General features: G+C 38.7%; 2 protein-coding genes across 4 annotated transcripts in view; both read right to left on the reverse strand.

Moving 5' to 3' along the window:
• XRN1 (5'-3' exoribonuclease 1) overlaps positions 1 to 18,349 on the reverse strand; it is a 33,611-nt gene extending 15,262 nt beyond the window's left edge. For all 3 annotated transcript variants that reach the window (XM_054073991.1, XM_054073989.1, XM_054073988.1), the window contains exons 1-23: positions 18,216 to 18,349; positions 15,000 to 15,232; positions 14,159 to 14,256; positions 13,682 to 13,791; positions 13,478 to 13,588; positions 13,158 to 13,240; positions 10,843 to 10,930; positions 10,560 to 10,728; positions 10,281 to 10,348; positions 9,127 to 9,261; positions 7,668 to 7,734; positions 6,812 to 6,917; positions 6,351 to 6,440; positions 6,040 to 6,196; positions 5,592 to 5,711; positions 4,415 to 4,584; positions 3,465 to 3,585; positions 3,269 to 3,367; positions 2,715 to 2,818; positions 2,074 to 2,205; positions 1,189 to 1,351; positions 660 to 773; positions 92 to 190 (exon numbers count right to left, since the gene is read on the reverse strand). In XM_054073991.1, coding sequence (XP_053929966.1) covers positions 92 to 190; positions 660 to 773; positions 1,189 to 1,351; positions 2,074 to 2,205; positions 2,715 to 2,818; positions 3,269 to 3,367; positions 3,465 to 3,585; positions 4,415 to 4,584; positions 5,592 to 5,711; positions 6,040 to 6,196; positions 6,351 to 6,440; positions 6,812 to 6,917; positions 7,668 to 7,734; positions 9,127 to 9,261; positions 10,281 to 10,348; positions 10,560 to 10,728; positions 10,843 to 10,930; positions 13,158 to 13,240; positions 13,478 to 13,588; positions 13,682 to 13,791; positions 14,159 to 14,256; positions 15,000 to 15,232; positions 18,216 to 18,290 — 2,712 coding nt within the window. In that variant the 5' untranslated portion in view covers positions 18,291 to 18,349. The remainder of the gene's footprint in view (positions 1 to 91; positions 191 to 659; positions 774 to 1,188; positions 1,352 to 2,073; positions 2,206 to 2,714; positions 2,819 to 3,268; positions 3,368 to 3,464; positions 3,586 to 4,414; positions 4,585 to 5,591; positions 5,712 to 6,039; positions 6,197 to 6,350; positions 6,441 to 6,811; positions 6,918 to 7,667; positions 7,735 to 9,126; positions 9,262 to 10,280; positions 10,349 to 10,559; positions 10,729 to 10,842; positions 10,931 to 13,157; positions 13,241 to 13,477; positions 13,589 to 13,681; positions 13,792 to 14,158; positions 14,257 to 14,999; positions 15,233 to 18,215) is intronic.
• A 1,029-nt stretch (positions 18,350 to 19,378) lies between these two features.
• The window catches only part of ATR (ATR serine/threonine kinase), a 40,583-nt gene continuing 32,244 nt past the window's right edge, over positions 19,379 to 27,717 (reverse strand). Inside the window, exons 38-47 of the mRNA XM_054074715.1 lie at positions 26,818 to 27,050; positions 25,956 to 26,090; positions 25,196 to 25,396; positions 24,774 to 24,917; positions 23,880 to 24,030; positions 22,831 to 22,987; positions 22,546 to 22,699; positions 21,485 to 21,636; positions 21,068 to 21,173; positions 19,379 to 19,935 (exon numbers count right to left, since the gene is read on the reverse strand). Coding sequence (XP_053930690.1) covers positions 19,762 to 19,935; positions 21,068 to 21,173; positions 21,485 to 21,636; positions 22,546 to 22,699; positions 22,831 to 22,987; positions 23,880 to 24,030; positions 24,774 to 24,917; positions 25,196 to 25,396; positions 25,956 to 26,090; positions 26,818 to 27,050 — 1,607 coding nt within the window. The 3' untranslated portion in view covers positions 19,379 to 19,761. The remainder of the gene's footprint in view (positions 19,936 to 21,067; positions 21,174 to 21,484; positions 21,637 to 22,545; positions 22,700 to 22,830; positions 22,988 to 23,879; positions 24,031 to 24,773; positions 24,918 to 25,195; positions 25,397 to 25,955; positions 26,091 to 26,817; positions 27,051 to 27,717) is intronic.

The following is a 27,717-nucleotide window of genomic DNA, read 5'->3' on the forward strand; positions in this document are numbered from 1 at the left end:
TAATACAAAAGCATCCCGCAGAGACATTTACCATTGCCAAACACACGTGAAACATTGTTTAAGCTTCTACTAGAAAACCAGAAGCACTTACATGCTGGTTCTGTATTAAAGGGTCAAGCTGGGGTTCACATGGAATATTGAAAACTACACGAATTCTACCTTCTGTGATCACATCACGTGAATCTTGAACCTTGGAGAGAAACACAACACATTAAAAGTCTTATATAAAACCAGCAGTCTTTTGATACTAGACCTTGTAGACTACTACATCAAACAGTTTTGCTGCAGTAGGCACAGAGACACTTTGAAATTCATCATCTCGCCTTGACTGTACACTGCTTCCTCAAGAAACATGATTAAATCAAAGGAAACCATGACTGAAAATGGTCCAAAATGGTAACTCTATGTATTGCAAATTATCTCAAATGATGAATAAATATTATACTGTATTTCAGCTATGATACCTTCTTCCTGTTATGCCAGCAACAGTGACAGAGAAAGCAGAAGAATCCCTTCCTCCTCCAACTACACCATCAGGGAATCTCTGATTTCAAGTTTTAGCTAGCAAATGACAACTACTACCACACAACATTTCAGTTTATTTTAGGCTTGCAAATAAAGAAATCCAGAGGGGAAAAAATGAAGTTATTGGAACTAACTTCTCCCATGCAGCCATAGTAAGGAGATCCCAGCATAAAGGCTGTACTTCCAGGAGGAAACAAGTCATCCAAAGTTTTGATGTTTGAAAAACGAGAATCAAAGGCTTTGATATCCTAGATGAAAAAGACAATATCAATAATTCAGTTTCAGTAGAAAAAATTAAAAGTTCATATCAATAGATCTTTATTCTGAAACATTATCCAAGTCTGAAATGATAAATTGATGGCAAAGAAGTTTACGCTACGTGACAAACACTCCTACACAGGCAACTCTGCTACCTCATAGAGCACCAACACTTCATTCAAAATATCAGCAAAAAGATGACAAATGCCATTTTTTCAGTAAGATCTCTAAACTGCGCAACAGGGTCCCCAAAGCATTACATTTTCTTATACAATAAATTCCATTAATTTAAGAGGCTTAATTTTGTTCAATCTTTGGTTTAAAAGGAGCATGCCCTCCTCTCCCCACCCCGCCCCGATGGAGTAAGGCACAATCTGCAAGAAGATACCAAACTTGTGTATTTACCTTGACCACAGTTTGGTAAACAAAAGGCAGAACTTGTTTCGACCACTGCTTCTCCAAATAAACTTCTCCATTTTGCTTTAGCTGGTATCTATTACCAGTGAGTAACTGAGCATATACAACTACTGATGTGTCATGAATAATTATTCCTTTTCTTTTCTGGTAGCTGCACACAAAGCAGAACATAATAGTTCAATTACAACAAACAGAACTGAACCAAGAGGATGGAATTTATTTATTGAGATAAATAAGAGTAGGTTTTATATACATTTTCTTTTAACAAAAGGAATCTATTGGTTTGCTTCCTGTTTTATAAAAAATACCCAGCATAAATGACTTAGCCAATTAATAACAATTAAACGGCTTCACCAATCCACTGTTGCACAGGCATCGCTACAGAGCCAAGCATGTCAATTGAAACACACCTCACAGTGGGTTTAGGAGTAAATAGGGCAGTTAAATGACAGATAGAAAACCGGCGATCTGCTGCAGCTCAGGTGCGTTCCCTGGGCACTCAACACTCTAGAAGAGCAAGAGCTGAATTCAGATTTCACAGTGCTAAGCTACCGAAGTTGTAGCTTCATCCTGTCTGGCTCCATACAATACACTTCCAACAACTGAGGATTACTAAGACCAGAGCAGAAAATTAAGTGGGAGAGGAAATACTGAAACTCACTTTATTTGGGAATACCTAGTGACTAATTCCACATATCCTGAAATTTGAACCTAAGCTTTTTATGTTGTTTTTTTTTTTTTAATTCCAGCAGAGTCATTAACTTTTACCAGTAAGCACCCAGCAGCTCTTCTCTGCTACTTAGGCCCATAACATAGCAACAAAACATAGTTAGCTATAAAACCAAAGTTACACTAATTTCCAATGTTACTTACTGCTCCGAAATGCCTTGGATTTCTTTTAGCCACGTGCTTTGTTCCTTATCGCCAACGTACGCTACTTTAGTTGGGGGCACAGCATTCCCCATGTAAAGCCTTTGTGTGCCGTGGGGTTCTTCCAAATAAAACCTTGAGAATATTAGGACATGTATGAATGTAACCAAATGAGACTGATCCAGACATAACCAATTGTGAGCAAAACTTAAAATACTTAGGAAATATTTGCTAGGGGCATAGAAAACCCGCAGCATTGTTTTCTTTCCCCCTTCCACAACTGGCCACACAGCATACTTTTTATAATAAATACCAATGCACATGCCAAAAGGAAGATCGCAGAGAAATGTTACCTGCATTATTTTGTGTGGATTTCTGTGTATGCATTTTCCCCCTCAAAGTTAAGAATGAGCTCTCCCTAACTTCTACATCTAGAGCCAAACACTGAAGGACGAGACCTCTACAGAACTAGCCAAACCTCAGAACAAAGTTTAACGCAAGTTCTTCCATCTTCCTTTGATACGCTGGAAGAATTTGCTGTTAGCAACTATTACAGTAAAACCAAACCTTTTGTTCAGCCTAGGGAACTTAGGTTGAACAAAACAATAAAAATGACAAGTAACTATTTATGAAATGTTTCTTACTTAGTTTCTCCATCTGACACAGCAACAACTCTGGCTTCTTCAAGGTGTGGCCAGTTAACAAAAACACGCTTCCCAAGTACCAAACTGGCAACATTTTCTACCATCTGAAAAAAAAAAAGAAGTTACTATCACTGATGGTTTAACATATTCAAAGGGTTTTCTTAAAATATTTTCAAACTCTTTGCAATGAAAACTGTTCTACTTAGAGAATAGGTTTTCTTGCAGAATAAAGAGCTCATTTTAGCTTATTAAATTATATTTTGATACATATGAATAATCTCTGATTCAAAATGGAGAATTTTTTTCATTTAGGACAAAGTATATCCCAAGCGTGGCTCTTTACACGTAGCACATGTTAGTAGTCAGACTTGCGCTGATTTACATCTCTGCTCTATAAATGCTTTTCTCCTATCATACACTACTGAGAGGCTATAAATAACCAACATTTCCAATCTGCCTATTTAATAAATTCAGTCTTTTATGAACAGTTATTTTGTCTGGTTTTTTTTTTTTGTTTTCTTTTTTTTAATGATTTTTCGAAGCTGAAGGCTTACCGGTTCTTTTGAGTTCTCATCAGCTATGATTTCTAACATCATATTCTCTCCATGGCTGCTTTGCTGAAACACCTGTACACCGCTTTTTCTAAGAAAGAACTGGGTAAAAACAAAACAACAAATAAATCTGACTTGAACTCATACATAGTTATTTATTAAATAAAGTTGAAAATGTCAGAAGAGAGAAATCTTTTACCTTATGTTTAATGTGCTTTAAAGTAGGAAATCCACAAAAATATAATGCACTCTTGTTGATTTTAGTTATCTTATTGTGGGTTATTTCTACATGCCAAGCATCCAAAGGTATAGTTTTAAATCTGAAAAACAAGTTGCACAACATTTGCTCACAGAGGTTGACCTTCAGCTCTAGAAACTCTCATTAATGCTCATTAACTGACAAACCCTTTGACTTTCCTGTAAGGTGGCAATTAATTTAAGCCACGTGGAATCTACACAAAAGACTATAAAACCCCATGCTATTGCTGTGAAGAGACTACTCACAAAGAAAAATACAAAACTTTAAGCGACAGTATGTCCCAATCTCACTATTTTAATCCACTGTTATTGTCAACTTCAAACTAATAAGGGTTCCATATGGTATCACTCATCTTCACAACTATCCACTCTTCACTAAGGTTCATCCTGCAACAAGCATTGCTCCCCTGTCATGCTTTAGGTTTGGCTACTATTAAAGTTATGTTTTCATTTAATCTTGAAACCTCAGCCTGCGTTAAATAAAGCCGCCTGCTTTCAGTGAGAGGAAAGTGATAAACACCCTTATGTTCAACTCTCAGCACCGGATCAAAAGGCTTACATTATTTTACAAATGGTCTGGAATAAGCGTGCTTATAAATCACCACTATTATCAGATGATTGTACCAGTCTTTCACGCTCTATGTCTACAGCGTTTAGTAACTCCCTAGAGTGTTCTTGCCAACTTAGCATGGGTTCATCTCTTTTGCAATGTAACACTGCAAGAAAAGGAACAAACACATTTACTGTATCATCTAGAAGAAACATCTAACTCAGCCTTTTACATCTATAAATGTAAAAGGATATATTAGCACATACGTGCTTTGGTTAAAACTCTAATAAAAATATTCTAACTACTTTTAGTCTACTCTAACCCAGTTCTGTCAGCATTACCTTGTATGACATCTTTCTACAGCAGGGAATTTCTCTGGCCATGGTGACAGGTACTGGAACTCTGCATCTTTGTCATACCAGTACATTAAGCAAGCACTGTGAGTATTTCTTTGTTTCTCCTCTTCTTTTAGGCACTTATTACAGGGTTCCATGGCCTGCAGCAGTCGTTTCTAAATTTGAGAGAAATCAGCACATGTGAAACTGGCAACAAAAACCAGCACAGAACATCTGCACTGGGAAAGTGGATACGTGCAGTTTTCTGGTTAACGTGTTAGTTCTCTAATTGCAACCAGACCCTGATGCCTCAGCTCTCCAACAAAACCAGCGTGATTACAGTGGAATGGCTTTGGAGAATAAAGATAACCTTTTTGCAAGCTGGCTGTACTTTGCCTTTTATATTTAACACACAAAGAAATATTAAAAAGATTTTAGACGTTATGTTAAAATTCTACAGAATAACTATTGAAAAACCTTATGACTATAAGGTAAAGTAGTTATTCAAAACCTTACGAGCCATTTGAGCAACAACTGTTTCATAGGAGGACAAAGTGCTGACAACTTTTTACTGCCAACTATGGAAACTACCAGTAGGTGCATTCCCCCACCTGTGTATATCTTAATATCTAACCTGCACTTTTATTTTATCCACTGGCTTTGAGGTGCTCAAATTTAAACCAATAAAAGTGATTACAACAATGGTTACCCTATATGCAAATGGAAAATGTTACTGTTTTACTCCTCTCTGTGAATGTTTTACTGTTAGATTTGTACTTAAAAGTCTTTTACCCATTCCTGGTGTTCCTGTGAAGAGATTTTCTGTAAAAAGACTACATTTCTTTTCAAGTGATTCTTCTGCATTTTTATATGAATAGAGGAATAAAATTTTGTTCTCAGAAAATCTTAAACTAAACACTTGAACAGCTGATTCAAAACAGGAGGAAACAACAAAAAATCCCACATTTCTTACTTAAAACTTCTGCCACTTGAAGCTAACTTGGCCTGTGATAACTTAATATGGCTTTACTCTACAGGCAGGAAACATTTATATTTGTCTGTGGTCTTATCAAGTATTGATTTAAAAACTCCCATTGAACTGCACATCTAATTGTTGATTAATTAAAGGTTCAGCAAATTTGTTATGAAACTTTTACAGACAGCAGATATTGAAAGAACTTACCTCATCAATAAACGGGATTAATACTACAGCTTCCCATTCTTGCTGTTTTCCATTTAAGTCAGTTTTAAAATCCGGTGGATAATATTCTATAATAGGAGAGTCTTGACTAATCATCAAATGCTAGGGAAATACAACAGAGGAATTAAACAGTATCAGAGACAGTTCAGCACTAATTCTAGGAAAAGATAGCGGAAGGCTGATATTAAAACCAATTCAAGGCTGAACCAGGTTTCCTTAGTCCGAAACTGCTTAGCAAATACAAAATTTTCTATTTATTACTAATTTTTCAGTGTACCAAGAGTGAGCAAGAAGCATTTAACCACACACATAAAGTTGAGGGGTAGAATATAACTAAGAAGATAAGCAAAAATACCACGAAAAGAGTTATTTCAAAATATCACAGACAACACTGAGGGATAGATAAATGCAATCTAATTCTAAACCCTACCTGGTAGCATTTAGGTAGCAGATCTTTGCTAGCTGCTGGAAGCACAGCAAGAAGCTGTTCAAATGGCATGAAAGGTTTTCCTAGCTCAAACTTGATTTTGAGGTCACCAATGTTACGAATATCTGACAGATAGGGTGCGTAATGATAAGGGTAATACCTGCAGGGGAAGAAAACCTCTTAAGTTACCTGACTAAATATCACAGCAGTGTTCACAGGTCAGAGGCAAAGAGAACTAAATTAAATGTTCCCAGCATACTAAGTGACATATTACTTGAACTTTAAGCAATCTCTCATTTGACAATTTTTCTTACCAGCTCCATGACTGAACTCCGTGATAATAATAATGCAAAATCCATTGTATTGCCTGGACATAACATTCAGCTTGATCAGCCAAGAAGTCGCTTAAAAGAAAAAGGAAAGATACTTACTAATTCTTCTCATTTTTCACTGGTATATAAAAATTACCGGGCACCTTGTGTACAGGAATGAAGATAAAGCACTTGGGAAACTTGATAAGACCATGGTGTTCTAGATTGATCTAATACTAATGGATTTCTCTCTGGTTCTCAAATACTTGTTACAATGCATATATATATTTTACAGTATATATATACTTGACTTGCAGCTCTTCTTGCATTAGCCAAGAGCACCGCTGCTGCAGTACCCTGCCACGTGTTCTCTGCTTTCAATTACGGATGAACGCTGTCTTGTATTAGACATAAGCAAAGACTTGTCTTTGGTGTTCAAAAAAAAAGAAAAAGCAAACACTTACTCAGAAACTACTTCTACACCCATTTTAGTCATGTAGTATGTTCTTTTGTATTGCCTAAACTCAGTTTCAAACAGGTCATCATCTTCTGGTTCATCTTCCAATACAGCTGAAAAAGCAGTCATGAACAAAAAAGAATTAACATTTATTTCTCTACTGGTTAGAAGACACTCAGTTTTGACTTAAAGCCTTAGCTTTATTCCTCAAATCATAGTTACAGATGTTAATATTATCGCTGTACTGGAAGTAACAGGAAGCAATCCAAAAAAATCTTCACCCAGAGAAAGTCTGGAACTTCTCTTTTTTCCCTTTAGGCAACCTGTTTTGTAGCCCAATTACAAGAACAAAGAAGAGAATAGAAGCCATCAGATAATTAAAGAAAACGTTAAAATAAACTTTAAAATGCTACCTTTTTTCAGCAACATCATCCTATATCATGGAACAATATTTATACATTATTGACATTAAATTTCAAATCGTGAGCAAAAGACATTTTCTACAAGTGGAATCAGTTTACAAACACAACCAACAAAACCAAAACCCCCAAAGCCATATAAAAGTCCGTTCAATATAACAAACCACCTACGTATACAGTTATCAAAATCATAATGTTGTTGAAGATTTCTCATTCATTCTTTAATTCATCATGGAAACACTGATCAGGTAAGAACTTCAAGAGCCCCACTCCCTCTCACTGTAAGCTGGTAACGCTCAGTTCCATTTCCAAGCAGTTGTCTACATCACAATTCCATTCAAATTAAGGTCATCTCTGACATGAAATTCCCAGGGATCTTCCAAATCTATGCACAAATTAACAAGTCTTTTTGTTATATGTACAGGAAACATTATTTGCACTTACTTTTAGGGGTGACAACTTCACCTTCATTTTTTTCTAGAGCAGCCAAACACATAGAATTTTCCTGAGCCTGTTAAATTAATATTTGAGACAGAATAAAAAATACAGAATAATATGCACATACAGAATAATATGTTGTTCAGAACTACATAATCTGCAACTCAAAATACTATAACCAAGATGTATAAATGTAATTATTTAGTATAAAAACCCACTACTTTTCCTTCTCTTGTAATTGCCTAGGGAAAATGATTTTATCTGTACAGATCACAGAAAGAAGCAGTCTCAAACAAAATCTCAACTACCTTTAAAAACTAACTAAATACTTGCTTTCCAAAACACAACTATTTCCCAAACTGTGCAGCACACATTCAAGTGTTTGTACCTACATCATGCATTGTGCTACAGCTCTGGTATGAAATTAAGTATTTCCATCAGTAAATTTCTAAGAGTTCCAATTACTTTTGTGGGAAGCAAGCTTAAAAGGAATTATATTTAAGAGTCAAACAAGCCAAACATTTGCTTCATTCTCACACTACACACTGTCTTTTGTGGACAGCACAGAGTAGCTTTCAGTAAGCAGAATGGTTAGGTTGGCCCTCTTCCCCTGTACCTGTGTTAGGCAAGCTCCTGACTGTCACTGCCCCTCGGAGGATCAGCCAAAATGTCTAGCTAACACTACACAGCTTCTCCAAACTTCTGTGGCAAATGAGAAAACAACCACAAAGAAAGCACACCTTGTTAAAGGAAGAGCTAACATATTGCTCTTACAAACCACAAACTACACTAGAAAACAGGATAACAATACACAACGACAGATTAAACTTGAAGGGGTTTCCTGCTGCTACTCTACACTCTGCTGAAGGCGTATATTGAAGGGCGGCCAGTGGAGGTAGTGGTGGGGAATGCGACAGTGGGGCAGACCCAAGGGACAGAGAAAGGTGCTGTTCCTTGTTAATGTTATATCTAGAATTGCAAGTTTAATAACCAATCTGAGATAAAGAGCAATTTCATTGGTGTGAGCTACCTATTATTCACTGTCAAACAGTCAGCCAATACCAAGACATGCATGAATGACTTATTAGTGTACCTGAAATACATAAAACTTCCAGCAGGCTCTGCACTGGAAAGCAAAATTGCAAAGCATAGCAAGTTTGACATTAATTAACCTGGAAGTAAGTTTTGCTGCTTATGAGGAACAAATAAATTGACATAAAGCATTCAATTACAGGGTTACAAGATTTCAAAACTCACGAGAACCTGACCTTGATTTAACCATTTCATCACTTGTAACCAGCAACGCATAATAGCAGTTCCTCAAATGTCAAATTTTATTATCATTTCTGATCTAAAAAAAAAATCTCAAAACAGAGGTTTATGCCATTTAATTGGCTAACATCAAATTATTGATTTGCATAAACGAACACTCTTATTTCCAAAATCGTGCTTGTAAAACACTAACCTTTTGTTTCTTCTGCTTATTTTTTCTGGCTTCCTCTGCTGCAATACCAGCTGCCTCGTTGAGGTATTTATTGCCAACTTTACTTTCAAACCATTTTAGGTCTACAAAGACTTCACTGAAGTGCTCGCGATCAAACTGTGCAGAAAGATTAAAGCAAGTTCAGAAATATTTGAGGGATGTCAGAACGCTAAATTAACAATGTTTTCTTTAGTAGGTGTATTAGATTGCATCTAGAGTTATTAATACATAAACATTTTGCCCTAGAGCTACAACTAAAACAATATAATATTAAAAATCTTTTTTTCTCAACAATACATAATATATACCCAAGCCATATTTTGTTTTCCTTCAGTAAGGCAGCAATGGGTAACAGCAAGAGTTTGATTAACTTCCACACTTCACTATCAACTCTAGAAGTAGTACAACTACACGGAGTCCGGGTAATACAGTCTTGGGCCACACTCCCAGCACTGTCATAGTTCTACCCAAGAATCAGAAGAAAGGGCTGAAGCACAGACATCAGATTAACTTCCTCCTTCCAAGTTCAGCAGAAGACTGAGATCTTTCCATTTCCATCTGGCCTATACATTTTCTCATCTCTGGGATGGATTACTGCAGTGAGACTTAACAGCACTGCTTCCTGTACAGCAGTTAGTCCATGAAGAAGGCTGCTGCCTGCCTCAGAGACACTAAACCTTCAGTGCTCTTTACCAGTCATCTTCATAAAAAACTGGCAAAAAGTATTGCTGTCCAAAACCTTCAGACCTCACCCCTCCAACAAAGCGACCGACCAGCAGGGAAGCAAAGGGTATTGCTGTCTGCGGCACGCTCTGCCCAGCACCGCCACTCCTCACTCAATGAGAACTGAGGACAATGGTTCTACCGTCGAGTCCTCATTTGAGCGGCAGTACTAAAAGATCCTGGCTAATGCATAGATCAAACTATCCAATCTATTTTTTTCTCTTATATTATAAGATCAGACAACAACTGACTGGATCCCTTCTTTCAAATGATAAAAGCTGGCTGAACCCCCTGTGAAACACAGCCGTTTCTCAGTTCACTAAAGCTGAGCATGGTGTATTTTAAGGCACTGCACTGAGGTTACATTCAACAGACTGTATCATTCGATACGGTGCAATTCCCAAGTTACTTACATCGGACAATCTTGTGAGATATTTCTCAAAGCGTTTTAAATTCAGATGCCCATTTTCATTTATGTAACCTATTGGAAAAATAAATATTTTTTAAATTAACAATCCAGCAATTTTTGAATTGCAATTTAAAAGCCTCATAGGTAATAGAAAGCAACCTTGCTGGCTGTCTACAGAGAATGTAACAAATGCTAAACATTCTAACACGGCTAAAAGGTCAATAAATATTAACACAGGAATGCTAATGTTTCTGCCTTCCACAACTAAACTCAGTGTTCTTACCTCCCAGTTCTGGCAAGATGGCCATGTACGTTCTATAAAGTAGAGGCAGTGCATCATGATTAATATGTAAATGAGGTAGATGAGGAATAAAATCATTTCCTACAAGGAAACCCATTAAGATCCAATCATCTATTATCCTTTCAATATCATATTCAAAGGAAATCTTATCCTAAAGGGATGAACAAAAGAAAAAAGAAAAAGACCTCAGGAGCATAATTTTTATTTTCACATTAGCATAAAAAGACCTCACACATTTTTTAACCGTAGCAACACCAGAACTTACTTTTACTGCTGAAAATTCGTAATCGATATATTCCCTCATCAGCGATAAGTGCAGTAAATGAAAAGTGGTTTCCTCTGGTGCACATGCTCTGTAAATTATTTAAAACATTAAATTAATTATGTATAAATACACTTTCAACATTAATATTTAATAAGTCCAAGGTTACCCAAACCCAAGTAATCTTACTAGGATCACATCTTTACAGAGAAATAATGTACAATCATTTCTTTGAATCTGTTTTAGGATACATCTGGTTTGAGTAAAATTTTGCAGCTGAATCTTGTGAACAGCAGATGTGACTGCAATGTATGGAAAACAACCAGCTTAGAGAATGCAGGGCAGCTTTATGGAGTTCCCCACTGCATTAACTATCTCCAAAGTAATTACCCCACTGTCCAGAAAAGGGACAACCTAAACTAACTTCGCACCAAACCAAATTCATTTTAAGGTATTTTAGAATCAGTCTGAGTATACACAGAGCGCACAGTTTCGTGTCTAAACCGGCTGGGTTACATTTGCAGTCATTTGAGATACTTCTTGTGAGAAAAGAATATCCTCAACTTGAAAGTGTGCTCCATGTGCATAATCTGGTGGCTTCAATACACAGCACTGCAGCACCAAAACCACGACAAACCTGCTGTTTATGGTGTTAATTCTTCAATAAATATTCTGCCTTCTCTTCAGTAAAACTGCTTAATACCTATGTCAATGTCAGGCCAAAATCAGTTAACCCCTACACCAAAAGATGACTGAACTAAAGACTGATGTATTCTAAATACCTAAAGAACTATTTCACCTTGTAGATACTGTACCCAGCTGGGATCACTTCCACTGACAAACCTGCACAAGCAGTTCTGTGTTCACACATCCACAACAAATTTTAGCCAAAATTCTCTGAGGAAGGTGTGTGAAACACAGCTTATACGAAGACTACGAAGATGAACTCTGAGCTACACTTGGCTGTGCAGAACTTCAAACCCAAGTCTGTCACTTTTTAAACGTAGTTTTTATATTGATATTAAAGAACTTCAGGAAATTCAGATCGATGTTTCAAGACTCTAAAAACATTTTGCCCCTTATTCTTCAATGCACTGGACTTGAAAATCCTGACAAAACAACTAATTTCTCTCAACCAAGAAATTGCTGGCAGAAATTAATTTGCATGTATTTCTAATATTTTCAAATTTCTAAGTCTAAGTACTCATAAAAGCGACAATTTTGACAAAAGGCAATTCCTGCAGCTTCCAGAAGTAAATTCCTGCAATGAGCAATACTACCTAGAAATCACAACAGGAGTCAAACAGCAAACAATGCTTGATGGAAAAAAAGAGATGCCTTGCCTTTTGATTTCAAACTTTATTTAGTTATCCCCTCAAAAGGTCATTATTTTTATATTTTATATTATTAAAAAAAAAGAAAAAGAATTAAAACCGAAATTTTTCTTTGATTAGACTTAAGGTCTCTTAACAATACTGCAGTTTTACACACCAACACTATTAACAGAACGAGTGTTTGTGAAAAACTGACTGTGGAAAACTATGAAAAGAATACATATTTCTGATGTTTATCATATCGTCCTTGGCAATTAAAACATTTCTTTATTAGCAAAAATGATGTATTTATCTAAACACGTATATGACTTATCACCACATTTTCCAAAATCCTTTCTGTATCGAGAAAGCATATTTCTTTCTGTCTCTGCCACCCTCCTGCCTTACCCAGCCGCTTAAGGCTCTTCAAAGAAGGAACCTGGCCACAGTAACAGTTATAAAATTATTGTTACTATTACTTCAGAAAAGCTCCAGGTACAGGCACAGCTCTAGAACAAATCACCTCATTCTGACTGATAACAGCATAAGTCAGCGCAAATGGGCGCGTCCAGAATAAAAGCACCCAGTCAGCCACTTTAAGAGAGTTTATTTTAGTAAATATTCTAGTAATTTACTAACATCCACAAAACCTCCAAGACAGAAACACATTTTTAGAAGTTAATATTTGCATAAGACAGTTACGGAAACAATGTCAGTACAGCCTGGGCTGCTCCATTCATAACAGGAAGAAGTGCAACACACCAAGCTCTAAAAATTTTTTGATCTGCTGTCCTGACAGGGTGTATTTTCTCATATAAACTAATTCAAACGCACAATTTAACAAATCGATTTCTCTAGCTTCATGTACTTCCTAACACAGGACACACTAAGACTTTATTAATTTAGTAGGCAATCAAGAAAAAAAAAACACCCGGCTTAGTCACCCAGTAACTTTTGGACTTAATTTCATCATATACAACACAAAAGTAAGTTAAATCAGTTCACCTTTGAGATTTTTTACCACCAAATCTGACTTCTTCTCTTAAGAGCGCAAAGTGTGCCTCATGACTTGTTAATCCCAGCATAATCTATTACAAAGAGATATCAGAAAGGTCTTACTTTGTTATTTCTTTAAACTGTTACTCAAGATTCGAGCAGTATCAAGAAATCTAGCAGTTCTTTTTCATTACAAATTCAAAAGTTAGCAGGAATACAGAATTATGTGCCTGTTTAATAACATTTAGAACCCTACACTCTTAGGAAGACATCAACTATATACACGATTTATAAACTTCTGTTGTTTGTATTACTTTAATCACACGTACCAAGTCAGCATCTAAGCCATAGAGACAGTGCCTTGTGTTTGGATCATGATGGGGCTTTGCTTTTTCTGATCTGATGAACTCCATAATTTTATGCTCACCTTCCCCTGGAGTCTGCACAAAAAAACCAACCCCAAATATATAAGTAAATATTTTTCTATAAAATAAAAATTTATTTAAAATAAAATATTAACAAAAGACAATGACCTCATGGCCTGATAAGTAGACTGTTACCCCTTGCCAGGATTTGTCTGTGGAAATCTTCATATTTACAAAATATTTCAGATGCTCATGCAATCTGGCCATGAATTCCGTTCCTGAAAATGGAAATCAAAGTTGAAGACAAAGCTTTTCACTAGTCATTCAGAACTGCATTTACATATGAAAAGCATTAATGAAAAAAATCAACAAATAGCAGCTCTGCAAGAGATGAGGGAACAGCTGGTTTTTTCCCCCCAAAAGGTTTCATTTCTTCCATAGCAAACTAAAAAAATTTTAGAATGACATGGTATTCCAACCTTGCTCAAAGCTATTAAAACTTGGGTTCCCAGCTTCCTGGAGCCTTTATCAATTCTGTCCTCTTATTTAAACAAAATTAGTTATGATAGGAAGAGAGCGCCAAAATACAACTGTAAAACCATAAATCTAAATGCTTAAATTTAAATAGGTAACAAATTCTCTTACCTGGTGTAATACAGTTGGAGTCAAACCTAGCTTCACTTGGGAGGGTTTCTCCCTTTTCTAATGCCTTTTTTATTTTGTCCTCTGCCTCTTTTGCTGATCTAAAACAAAACAGGGAGCAGAGAAAGAATCATCACTTTCCTAACAAAATAAATGCGGTTGATAGTGTTCAAATGCAGTTTAACAGTGTTTAAGAAAAAAAGGGGGGAGAGAAATATAACTCCTGACTAGAATTTGTTTCTGATACAACGAGAAAGCTTAAAAATAGCCCTTTTTTCCCTAGATGATGATCTGTCATTACTAAGATACAGTTGATAATTAGATTATCAAGACGATCATCCAATGACTGTTCACGATGAAAGCAAATGAACGTTGACACAGTAGGAACACTCGGGACCCACACATCTGAAAATGCTGTGCCAGAACAACAATGGTAATGCAGTTAAACAAAACAAAGGTTTGGAACACCACGGGGTAGGAGGAGTGAAATAAATATTCATCATCACTTGTCAGGGAGACACTAACAAATACTATCCCAATAACTCTAAGAGCTCCACTGCAGATTTACTTCACAGAAAATTTCATATGAAATAAGCTTCCCTCACCCCTGACTCCCACAAATACAGAGGAAGATCTAAGCAATGAGCAAACTTTCCTTCCTGGAATCCTGATTTTTAAGCATTAACATTTTATAGGTAGTTACCCTCACTTAGCTAAAACAAAAAAACACTATCAAAGGCACTATGACTCGTGATATATTTTACTGTAATGACATACATTTAAGTAAATGTTTTGTTTAAAGTGTTTACTATCCTAAAGACAGAGCAAGAACACATATTCTTACCTAAAACGTCTCCCACGCTGCTGATTCATTTTTGCTCTTGGAGCTACTCCATCAACTGCCATGAAGAAAACCTTCCTTGGTTTAATAATGCGGAACAGTACTTCCAAATAGTGAAAAATATCTGCAAAAATCTTATCTTCTGAGATTCTGAAGTGAACATCGTCATCATTTGGATGTGAACATTGATGGATAATGCCATTCATGTCCAGGTACAGGTTGTCAAATTCTGGAATCTACAAAAGCCACAGTTAGTTCCCATTTGGTGGCAGCTGAAGCAACACAATCGCTGCCCAAGGCCTGGCTGAGCCTAATGAACTCTGGAAATGGGTTGAGGTGGGAAGACTTCCTTGGAACCTACTGCATACCAGCGGGTGAAGAGTGTGCTGACTGGTTATGGGTTTGTCTGCACTTGCAATACGTTATTAGCATTCTCCCAGTGAGGAAAGTCAGCAGAACAGACTGCTATCCTATTCTGATAGTTTCTATTATCTCAAGACTTTGGTCCTCTGAGCTCAGTCAAGCGTATACATTGTATAAGGCGAAAGCAAATAAAAACCACACTTCCCAGGAAGAGATCATTTTATTTTTTATGTTATGGCCCCATGCATTTCACTGATTTAATCTTGCACAGCTGCACTACAAACAATAAAAACTACAAAAGTAAGGACGCAATTTCCAACAGTGTTTCAAAAGCAAAGCCAGTTCAAGCAGCTTTCAGGCTCTCCCCATTACTCCATTCCTATCCCAACCACGGCATCTGTCTCTTTAGCCATGCCAACAGCCACCTGTGACTCTAGAGTACGACAATAACCACCAAACCCAGTAGTTATCAAAGATAACATCAATTTCTTTCCACACTTCCTAAATATGTTTCCTTCTGTTCTTCTAACAGCCCCAGAATGAACACAAGCAAGGTACAGAGCACAAACACTGCTAAAGCTAGGAAGCAAAGGGGCTGTTACCCACCTTTCTGTTGTCAAAACCCACCAAACACACAGAGGAACAATTAACAATAAATAAATCTATTTACCAATCCACCAATATGACTGTTCATAAAAAGCCTCCTGCTGTTACAACTGGAAAAAGGCACTGCTAGCTTCTCATGATTTTCCACATTGCTGCTGACACATCTTTACCAAATTTCGAAAGGCACGTTTGTTACACCTGTATTGATCATCCAGATGCATGAGAAACATAACTAACTCTATTTCAACCAGAGGAATGAAGAGAAGAAACAAAAAGGAGGATTGGGAAGAATCTCCAGTCACCTGCACTATTCAGTCTTCCGTTGCCATAATGATCTTCACTACCGTTAAACTCAGTAACCATTTTCAGATAATAGAGTGGGGCACTGCACGAGCAGCATTCTAAAGAAATGAAAACTAAAGCTTTTGTATTGAAGGAACACACATATGGAAAACAGATGGCCCTCTGAAGTGTGGCTACAGCATGATTTAAAAATAATGATGTGTTTTTCACAGGAGCTGCCTTTTATTCTGGGTATTTTTTTTCCATAACAGCAAACAAAAATTCTAATCCAGATGCTAACGTGTGTCAGTGTGTGTACTCCAGTGGTCTGGCAGAGAAAGGGAAGTACAGGGACACACACTGCTCCTGAAGCATAACATCACAGATAACAATCCAGACGTTTTCATACACAGTAAGCATTCCACACCAGCTAACACCACCGTGCAGTCTTCAGAAAGACTGAATGGAGAACAACACTAGCAACTTATGGTTAAGCTGTGCTTCCTGTTTCCCTTCAGGGCTCTAACAGCATCTTTCAGAGAGCATCGAAGGACGCGCCCCCACTGCTCTGCCCCTGGTTAGAGCTGACACACAGGCACTCCCTCAGCTGCCACAGCTCACAGTCCTTCAGCAGAAGTTTAAATCTGGCACCAACTTTAGCAAGAAGCCCAGGCTATCAATAAAGCAGCTAAAAAAACAGCATGCGCTGCTCCCTCACTACATAGACAGTGTAAGATGCTGTAGTAACACCCAACGAACCATAAGCTAAGACCTAAGCCCTGAAAACTGCTTTGAAACTATAAAGAAGGATCAGACATCTGGGTTTGGAATCACTTGAGCAGAGATTCTTAAATATATTGATACAACAGCTATTTAATCTTTCAAAATGCTATCCATTTAGGAAAAAAGCATTAGCACTCAAACACACCTTCAGTCACCACCCAGCTCATCTCAGACCATCCTTATCCAGATCATAAAACCACATCCACAGTGATACTGAAAAGTTAAGAGCTTATGCCTAACAGGTACCAGGCATGGGTTCTCAGAATGCAAAACTTTTTTACCTGACTGTTAAAGCACTATTTCTGGGTTTCCTTTACCAGACTTGAACATAATTCTCACTCTTCCTACTGCTGACAAGGAAGCTGAGGTGAGCTGTAAAACCTGCCCCTCATCTCCATCGTGCCACCCATCACCAGCAGCAGGAACCTGTCCGAGCCTGAGGCCATGGAGCCCTAAGCTGGGGCTACCCAGGGGTTCTGCTGGGCTTCAGGGGGGCTTGGGAGACCTGGCCATGGGGCCCAGGCACAGTCACACCGCAGCAAACAGCTCCAGGCTGGGCATTTCCTGGAATTCCCAACATAAGAAGGGTCCCGAGAAGGCAAGAAAGATGATCCGAGTGCTGGAGCACCTCTGCCATGAGAACACGCTGAGAGAGTTAGGGTTGTTCAGCCTGGAGAATTCAAGGCTCCGGGGAGACCTTAGGGCAGCCTCCAGTACTGAAAGCGGCTCCAAGAAAGCTGGGAAGGGGCTTTTTACAAGGGCAGGGAGTGACAGGATGAGGGGGAATAGCTTTAAATCGCTAAGGGGAAAATGTAGATGAATGTTTTCATGCAGAAGAAATGTTTTCCTTTGAGGGTGGGGAGGCGCTGACACAGGTTACCCAGAGCAGTGGTGGCTGCCCCATCCCTGGAGGTGTTCAAGGCCAGGCTGGATGGGGCTTGGAGCAGCCTGGCCCAGTGGGAGGTGTCCCTGCCCATGGCAGGGGGTGGAACTGGATGGACTTTGGGGTCCCCTCCAACCCAAACCATTCCGTGATTCTGATTTCCGCGAGAACACCCAGGTTCCGGCCAGGGCGCTTCTGAAAACACCTCGAGCAGCGGGGAGGAGCCGAATCCCCCGCCTCTCCCCCCGGGTCCGGCGAGGAGCGGCCGCAGCCGCCCGGCCCCGCTCCCCCGCCCGGCTCACCTGATGCTCCTTCAGCACCTGGCTGAGGCAGGGGTACCGCTCCGAGACCCACCGGTAGAACTTGGGGACGCCCATGGCCCCGCCAGACCCAAACACCTCGGGCCGCGCTCCGCCCCCTTCCGGCGCACAGCCCGGCCACAGAGCGGCGCGCAGAGCGCCCCCGCCGGCCACAGAGAGGAGAGCAGAGCGTCCCCCCGGCCACAGAGCGCCCCCCGACCGGCCACAGAGAGGTGCGCAGAGCGGCGCTGCTGTCGCGAGGGCGGGCTGCGCCTTCCGTCTCCTCGGCCTTGGCGGAGCGGCGGGCCGGCTCGCACCCGGGAGCTCTCGCTGCGGTGCTGTGTCTGGCCGCTCGGGGAGAAACCAGAGAAGCGTTGGCTTGGAAAAGAGCTTTGAGATCAGCGAGTCCAACCGCACCTGTCCATTACTAAACCATCCCCGAGCACCTCATCTACCGTCTTATAAACACCGCCGGGGATGGGGACTCACCCACCTCCCTGGGCAGCCTCTGCCCGTGCCTGAGAGCCCTTCCGTGAAGGCATTTTTCTCGATGTCTCATCTGAACCTCCGCTGGCACAACTTGAGGCCATTCCCCCTTGTCCTAATACCTGTCACTTGGGAGAAAAGACCAACACCCACCTCACTACAACCTTCTCTCAGGCAGTTGTAGACAGTGATAAAGTCACCCCTCAGCCTTCTTTTCTCCAGGCTAAACAACCCCAGTTCTCTCAGACGCCTCTCATAACCCTTGTCCTCTAGCCCGTTCACCAGCTCCATTCCCCTTCTCTGGACACGGTCCAGCCCTTCCGTTTCCTCTTGAGGGCCCCAAAACCGAACCCAAGATTCGAGGTGCGCAGCCTCACCAGGGTCCTCGGATGTGCAGCTTTGGGTCATCTCCTTCACCAGGGTTTCTTAGCACAGCAGGCAAGGGCTAAAGAAACAGCCTCAGAAGCTCATAACACCTCAACGGTTTCTCCATGGTAACATTTAACATCCCAAACTTTTTTTAGACATAGCCAAGCGAGATGGAACACACTAAGAGGAAACAAAAATTCAACGTCTACTCCTAAAAAGAAATACTCATCATCTTCAGAAAGCCTTTCTATCAGTAGAAAAAGTTGAATGAACCACTTTACATCACATCAGTATAAAACTTTAATGTCAAATTTTCTAATCTATAAGCAAGCGGAATGAGAAAACATTTTACAAAAATATACAGTACTTTATAGGGTGCGTTCTTTCAAAACTCCAGACGTGTTTTATGCAGACTTGCTATGGACATAAGAAACCTGCAGAAATGCGCACAACCTAATTTTAAGCAGCTGCTCTGACTGCCTTTTGTATGAATACGAAACTTAAGTCCTAACACCTTACACATCCACAAGTGCATTCACAGCACTATTGCAAATGTACTGTATATTTTAGAGGTTTTGATTGATCAGAAGACTGTTCTGCAGTTGACAACCAGAAATCAACAGAAGTAACCAGTTATCGCTAACTAATACCTTCTCAAGACTATTACAGCTACACTACTTGCAAATGGTGTTGTTCACATATACGGAGCCCAGCCCATGTACATCTGGCAGAGCAGATTGTCATCGCTTGCTTCATGGATAAGGTAATGAACGTGCCCTTCGATAGATAAGGGCAATCCTTTAATTCTGTTTCTAGTCTTAATGACGCCTTGCAGCCGTTGTTCGATATCAAGGACGTGAGTTTTGGCCTGGAAACAAAAAAAAAGGAAAAAAAATTTTGCTACTGTCCATGAACTTGCACTTCTTAAAATCAAGGTTACTTTCGGATAAACACAAAAATTCACCCAACCTTTTTCTTGGAATTCTGGATAAAATTGAAGAAGATAAATACTCTGGAAAATTTAGGACAAAATAATGAGCAACTGAAAATAAAGAAATCCAACAGCAGGTTAAGCTGAGCATCTCAAAAAGAGCTGTTCTGAGTCCCATGAGAGCGGCCACTTCATACCAGAGATGCTCACACATTTTCTTTTAAAGCTCTAGCACAACACCTAGCCAGAAAAACAGTTTACACACACAGCTGGGTGGGTGGTCCTGTAACTAAAACAGAGTTTATGTAGACACAGACAGGTTAGCAACTGTTTGAAGATCAGGAGATCTTTTGCGCTCAAATAGCAGAGGTAATTTTTTTGTTATGATACAGCTTCAGCCCTGCAGTCCTCTCCTTAGCTGTGTTCATTGGAGCTCTGTAAGTTTTATCTGCTATTACACATATTTATTGTAACTAAATATTTCTTTGACATCGAAAAGAGACAAATTGGAATTTTTGCAAAAGGGAAAGAGAATAAATACTTGAGGTTGTGCAAGCTTTGTTTAGGATGAACGTCACAGTTCGCAGCAGCAACTACAAAAGAAAGAGTATCTATGAAATCCTGGTTTTAAGCAAGTGTTCCTTGACATGTCACAAGGCAGGTACTTATTCAATAACAAACATCCACTCATGGAAAACACACAATTACGCATGACAAGGACTCTGGCTGTTAACCATCACTGTACATCTGGAGGACTGTGCAACAGTCAGAGTGAGGGTAATGGGGAGCCTCCCATTTCCTACTGCTTCTGCTATCCTTGCTTTAGTAACACTACTAAGAGACTTATGGGCTTATTTCATTTGGTTCTTTAGTAGATAACTTATGTTTTCTATCAGTAAAAATAGTCTATGAATAATAAACAGAGATAATCAATAAGAAACAATCTAAGGAATCTTTAAATAAAAGAAAAACCAAGAAAGTTAAGGTTTCCATTAGATATTATACAACATGCAAGCAAAATGGACATTTACCATTTGAACACCTTACGCTACGCTTGTTTTCAACTAACCTTTTCATTGACAACTTCTCCAGTTTCGTTCACCTGTGCTTTTGCATTCCCTTTAACAGGTTTGCTCCATTCCACAAGAGGATCATGCAGAAAAGTCTTTAAGACACTAAATAAATAAATAAATAAATAAATAAGATAAGGTACATAAGGTTGTGTATGCGTGTAAGGTACATATAGTATATTTAATTTGCAAACCAAGAACACAGACAAGAGGCTAAACTCAGCGCTGAATATTGATATTACATGTTTTATATATATATTTTTATATGTATATGTTTTATATTTAACTGCATGTCACAGCAAGACTGAGCTGTGTGACAGGCATATGCTGGCACTGGCACAGTCACCAGCAGCTGCTTTTCAGGTGTTCAGACAACAGAGCTTTATCCAAGGCTGTAGCAAAACCTGTTGCTGTACCTCATTAGAGGCTCCCTCTGATCACGCATAAGTCTCATCGTGACCTCACAAGCTCTTCGGAAGAGACCTTCTGTTCCCATTGGACCCATTCCATTAACCATATTGTGAGTGAGACGAAAGGGAACAATTTCTGGAACTTCAAAAGTTTCTCCCTTTACATTGATAAAAGAGAAAAGCATGCCTTAGGCATTTGAAGCATTATGAAAGGGTAACATTGGTATTGGTTTTAGTTCCTCTCCCCATGTTTGTCAGTGGTGGTTTCCTAGCTGAGTAGAGCTGGTTGCTCAGATCACAGTCTTCAGCTGTTAAAGACAAAATAAAGTGAACAAAGGACAACAACATCCAAACAACCTCTTTTCCCTTGTTCTAACACAGGGTACAGAATTCTGTTCTAAGTATGTATTGCTGCTCTGTAGTCTCCTGCAAAATACTAACTTTTTATAATATGCAAGTTAGCTTAAAAGCATTTCTTTTTTAAATTTAGGGGATATGCAGGACAATTTAGGCTTCCTAAAAAGAGATCAGGAGGAATGAAATAACAATACCTTACTAAACTGAATTTAAAAGGGCATATATTCCACACCAAAAGCATCTTTCAACAGAAACACCAAAATTCTAAATCCCACTCTGGCCACAGTTTCTGCTCTTCATTTTTTACAGAGCCATTGGTATGTTTGTGCTAAATTAATGCAAGTAAAAAAATCAAAGAAACTCTTAACAGCAGCAGAATTCTGAATATAGTAATAACAGCCTTGTTTGGAGGGTGGCAGTGGACAGGGGAAACTCACAAAATACAAACACTCTAAAACCTGGGCCATTTCTGTGCTTCCGCATTAGCTCATCTTATACCTGCCAAATTAAAGAGCTGGCTTTCATACAGAACAATCAGATACTCCTTCCATATCCCAGACTGTCTGTTTGGTATAAATAAGAAATAAAGTGAGAGAGATACCACAACAGAGATGTTACAGTAAAAAAGTGGAAAAATCCCAAGACAGCAGAAATTTCTAATTTACAGGCATGTAAAATAAAGAGCAAGTCAAGCCAGTGGCATTTCTCACCTTATTGAAAAGGCAGTTGAAATCCACGTGCACGCATTCACCAGTCAAAGAATCAAACAGGATGTTTTCACCATGACGGTCTCCTAGACCCAGTATGTAACCTACCATCGACATAACTGCCACAGAACGACAATAGGCTGAGCGACTGTTGTACCTGCGGGAACAGGAATCAGACATGCCTGAGTCACTTCCCTGAGTTATCCATCTTTACCCAGTAGTGTCACTAATGCTCACGGACACACCCAAAGCAGATAGTCTTGAGCTAGCTCAGTCCCAGTCACTCACCATGAAGTAGGGTCAGGAAACGTTCTAAGAAACCATTCATGGAAGAGAGGAGGATGACGAGGCAGAAGGACTTCTTTGAACATTTTCAGCTTTTCAGACAGAGGCGCTGACTTTGGAAGCATGTGCTGACGTAATTCTTTCCCGGTCATATAGATACCTGTAACAGACCTCCTGAATCAGGCAAAAGAGATCCCCAAGTGTAAAGCCTTATATGTACTATTACATACACTAATGTGGTATTTTAGATAAACATGTCTATAAAGTTGAAAATAATGAATGAATGGAAAATAACACATAGAACAGACGGTGGTGGTGGAGTACTGGAAAATAAATAACAAACTGCATGTTAACTAAAAAAAGAAGCTCTGGCAAACAAGCCACCAGTTTTACCAGTCACCATAAGTTGGAGATGGGAGAACACACATGCACAAAAAAACCCCACCTTCACAAAGCCAGTCATTATATTCAGGTGAGAAGTTTGGAGATCTAAACTGCCTGACATCTCCTTATACCCAGATAACACATGAAATTTTCCCCCCATCCCCTTCCAGTTTTACTACACTGACCAGAAAGTTGCTTTGTTAACAAGAAATTCAGAAGAAACCTGATGTTTTCCCTGGAAAGCTGCTGTACCCTCAATCTGCATTCAGTTATCAATTATTTCACACAAACGCAGTAAATGAAAAACTACAGATCAAAGCTAAACAAAAAATGCAGAGTCTTTTCTGTTATTCAGTATTGCATGGGCATTCCCACGCTGCTGGCACTGCTGCTGAAATTATTTGCATCACTATAAAAGAATGTATTAAGATGATTGTCTTACCAGTTCATGTAAGGAACTTGTTTATTGCAAGCACCAATTCTCTTCTATTTAATAGTAAAAGTCTACCAAACATATGAATAATAATATATTGCAGAGTTAAAAATACATGACTGCATCTTACTAGAAGTTAGTCTGATCCTTGCTCACTGTCTCATTTACTAATAAAGACACAAGCATGTTGAAACAATAAAATACAATATTGCTATAGTCTAATATGTTTGTTTACCTTTCTCCTTATAAAGTTTTATCAGGATATTTCTTAACCCAGCAGTATTGTTCACCCACTCAATTATGCCACATTCGTCATTTAGTGGAATAACTGCGTAGGTTCGAATATGGAGTTCTCGCCTACGTGACTCCGCATCTTTTCTTAAACACTATTCACAAAAGAGAAATGAGATGAACAGATAATAGTGGGATCAACACTTATCAATAGCATTAACCATTCCATCTCTATTTTCCAATCATATGATCCAGAATGTACAATTCGAAGCGTCACTGGCTGCAGTGGGTCAAACGCAAGCAAAAAGCTCATCTATTCTCCACAGTAAATAAAAACCAAGAGAATTCTGCAATGAAGCAGTCAAATTGTATAAACTGTACATGGGTTAAGTCCCTTAAAAGGAGTATTTGAAACAACTGCTTTAGTGTTTCAAAGATGCTATTGTTTCCTTTAATCTCATGGCAAACATGGAACCTTAAGCATATTGCCAAAAAGCAAAATAGAACTAAGATAAGAAGCATGCCAACATTTTTAGTATGAAAAGATTAATTTACCTACTTCTCACAAAACATACAATATAATGAATTAGAAACATGAAGCCTGACAGCAGAAAGTTTGCAGTCATTTATTTACTCTAAGTAACCTTTCTGGTACGTTTTTGCTGGAATAAGGGATTGTTTTGGCAAAATATTAAATCACATGATTGTTTTCACAAGCCCGTAGGAAGTTATACTTTATTGATTACTATTGATTTCCACTGGAATAAGATATTTTGCAACACTTTACTTCTCTTCATGCGAGCTCTATCTCAAGGTAAGTTGTTTTTTTTTTTGTTAGCTAGTTCAGCATTGTGTTCTGGCCAGTAAGTAGAAGGCACCTGATGCTTTTAACTCAAACCTTATTGATGAGGGAGTTAAATTCCATGAGGCGACAGTCTTTTCTCAGATCATCTTTTGGCTTACACATCATAATGTAAGATTTCCCATCTGAACCTTTTAAGGTGATCTTTTTCGGCTTTTGAAGTGAGGCAAGAATTTCCACCTAAGGAAAAAATTAAGTTCTTATTAACGCCTTTATCAGATCATACAAAACAAGAAGCCTAAATGCAACCAACCACATTAGCACAGCATTGTAACCTCAGGCCAAAACTCAATCTAAGTACCAAGAAGCCTTATCTGTCTCCAAGTGTTAAGACAGAAGCCACTCAGTTTCCACAAAAGTAATTGTGAAGTTTCCTACTCAATCCTCCATTACTATGGAGCCAAGATACATTCGCAGCTACATTTGTTTAACATGAAGTTTAAAATGAGGATGCTCACCGTGTCATCAAAGCCTGCAATGTAGGCCCAGCACCCTGGGAAAGGGTCGTGGTTAGCATGTGTACCCGGAGTTGAAGGAAGGGTTGGGATCATTACAGATTGTAAGGGAATGAGAATTTCACTGAATGTGTGCTCTTCTACTAATCTCTTCAGTGTTCTGAAGTGAATATTCATGCTTAACGTCGAGCTGTTTCCATCCACCTTAAAAAAAAAAAGTTGTTCAAAAGTTAACAATCAATACAACATGACTTATTTCACACTAACGAATAAACAGAATAATAAATGCTTACGGTAATAAGAAAAACAGCGAATTACGTTTAAAATTAAATGGGAGCAGTTAAAAGTAAATATATCTGGCCTTCATGGCATATGTATTTTTCACTCTGAATGTAAGTACAGAATAATGAAAGAATTCCTTTAGTTTTACCTTTATTATCAAGTTTGTTTGATCATGAAACACAACGAGTCTATTTTTGTAGTAAAACTCTATGAAAGTTACTGGGCAAGAATCATACATGAAAGCACAAAACAACATAAAGCCCACACACTGTGACATGTGCCATCGTGTACCAAGATAATTTGCATGTGCTCAATTTAGAGCTATGAATATGAAAAGAGTTAAAAAAAAGATCTTTTACAAATTAGTGCAGTTTCTGTTCAAACTCAGTAATATAATGAATTGGCTAATGACATCTGTCAGAAGCAGCTTTTGTATAATATGTCTCAAGAAACCCACTCCATGCATTAAGTTGGTACGTACTGGTTTGTTGCACAGCTCTAACAGCTTATCTGTAAGGCGTGTGGCATCGCCAATAAATTTTCCTAAAGATTCCTTCATGTGAATAGCTTTGTTTAGGATTTCCTTACATCTATTGACACGCGTAGGGTAAGAGGACTGAAAAATGAGAAAAGTTAAAATTTAGTAAACATCAGTCAAATAAATTAAAGGATCCTAAAAAACACAGTAAATACATTCTTTTCTCTATTTCAGGCTTGTCAGATTTCATGTCTGGCTAAGGTTGTCCTCCAGCTGAACTGCAGTGCCTGAACAAGTACTACAGTAGTACAGTTGGTGGGGGCGTGTGGAGTTACTGCTTTCTGAAACCATTCTTGGAAGTCCCACAACAAAGGCCAATATCAAGAATGTGTCAGTGTATCCTGAATGCTATTCCACCAGCACCATGTTTTCCAATTTGCTTTGGAATGACCTTACTACTGCTTAGTACTAAGTAGTATTATCTATCTCATTGTAATCAACGCACAGAGTTGATTATTTGATTATAAAACTGGAATTTTTATTACGAATACTAAACACAACAAAATCTGTTGTCCATAACTACCCAATTCATTAGCCATTCGTTATTCAAATTTCCTTTCCTAATACACCACACAAGTCAGGGTGCACGTTAGCATTCTAACTTGGAACATTTCAACTGTAGTATCTGAACTTCAGACTGCAATAAAATCTTTTGCAGTGACAGCGCACCCTGTTCCGCAACACACTATCACAGCAACTGAAGCTCTCAATTGCTTCCTGTCATCTTGAAGTCAAACACGCTATATTTAAATTGCTCTCCAGTTTTACAAACTCAATAAAGGCATAGTGATACTTATCAAGGTACCTTGGATACAGCTGTCATCATCCACATAGCTTGCTGTGGATAGGCTAAAAACACTTTAGCCACAATCACCATCAGAACAGCAAAAACTTCATCATGAGAATGGCAGATTCGGGAAATTAACTGGGAAAAAGCTGTCAGAAACTGGTAAGGTGCCAGGTGATTCGTGTGCTCTGTAATCACTTTATTTATTTTAGCTAAATCGTTTTTCATTTGAACACGTTCTGAACGACCAGCTGAAAAACACAGGAGGACAAGATGATGTTCAAAAATGTAAAGTCATTTAAATCAAGCCTATTGAAACATATCTTGTTGGTAACTTTCATAAGCCAAAAAAACTCAGGGAAAATGAAAAGCTCCTTCCTGTGAAGTTCTTTTCAACATACCATACAATAACTTTATACACGTGCTATTTAAGTAACCAGAACAACAGGAAATAAACAAGCACAGATGACAAGAACATAGAATACAGCATCTGAAAAGCTTTCCTTACACTCTTAAAATATCTCTACATATATATATCTAGAGTAATGCCACAGCATAGAACAAAACCAAAACCAGTCCACATATTTCCCTGGTAAAGTGATTCCAATGCTCTGTAGCACTGGACTCACCACAGCTGCAACAGAGAAAGCAGCATCTGATGTGCAGCAAAAGCCAGTTGACTTAAGTGTATAGAACCACGTCAAGATCAAGGAGCCATAACTGTCTTCTTCACTTCAGATCTGCAGGCAATGTTTGCAGCTTTCATTTGTACAAAACACTCACATCCAAAATGCACCTATGGTTTCACATGCCTTAATGCTGCCCACAGGATTTTCCCCACCCCTCATTTAAATTGCAGTAGAATTCCTTAACAATTGGAGCGAAAACAAATTGGAACAAAGCTCTCAAGCCTAACCC

Source organism: Cuculus canorus, chromosome 9 (genome assembly GCF_017976375.1).
Source record: "Cuculus canorus isolate bCucCan1 chromosome 9, bCucCan1.pri, whole genome shotgun sequence".
NCBI classification, from domain to species: domain Eukaryota; kingdom Metazoa; phylum Chordata; class Aves; order Cuculiformes; family Cuculidae; genus Cuculus; species Cuculus canorus.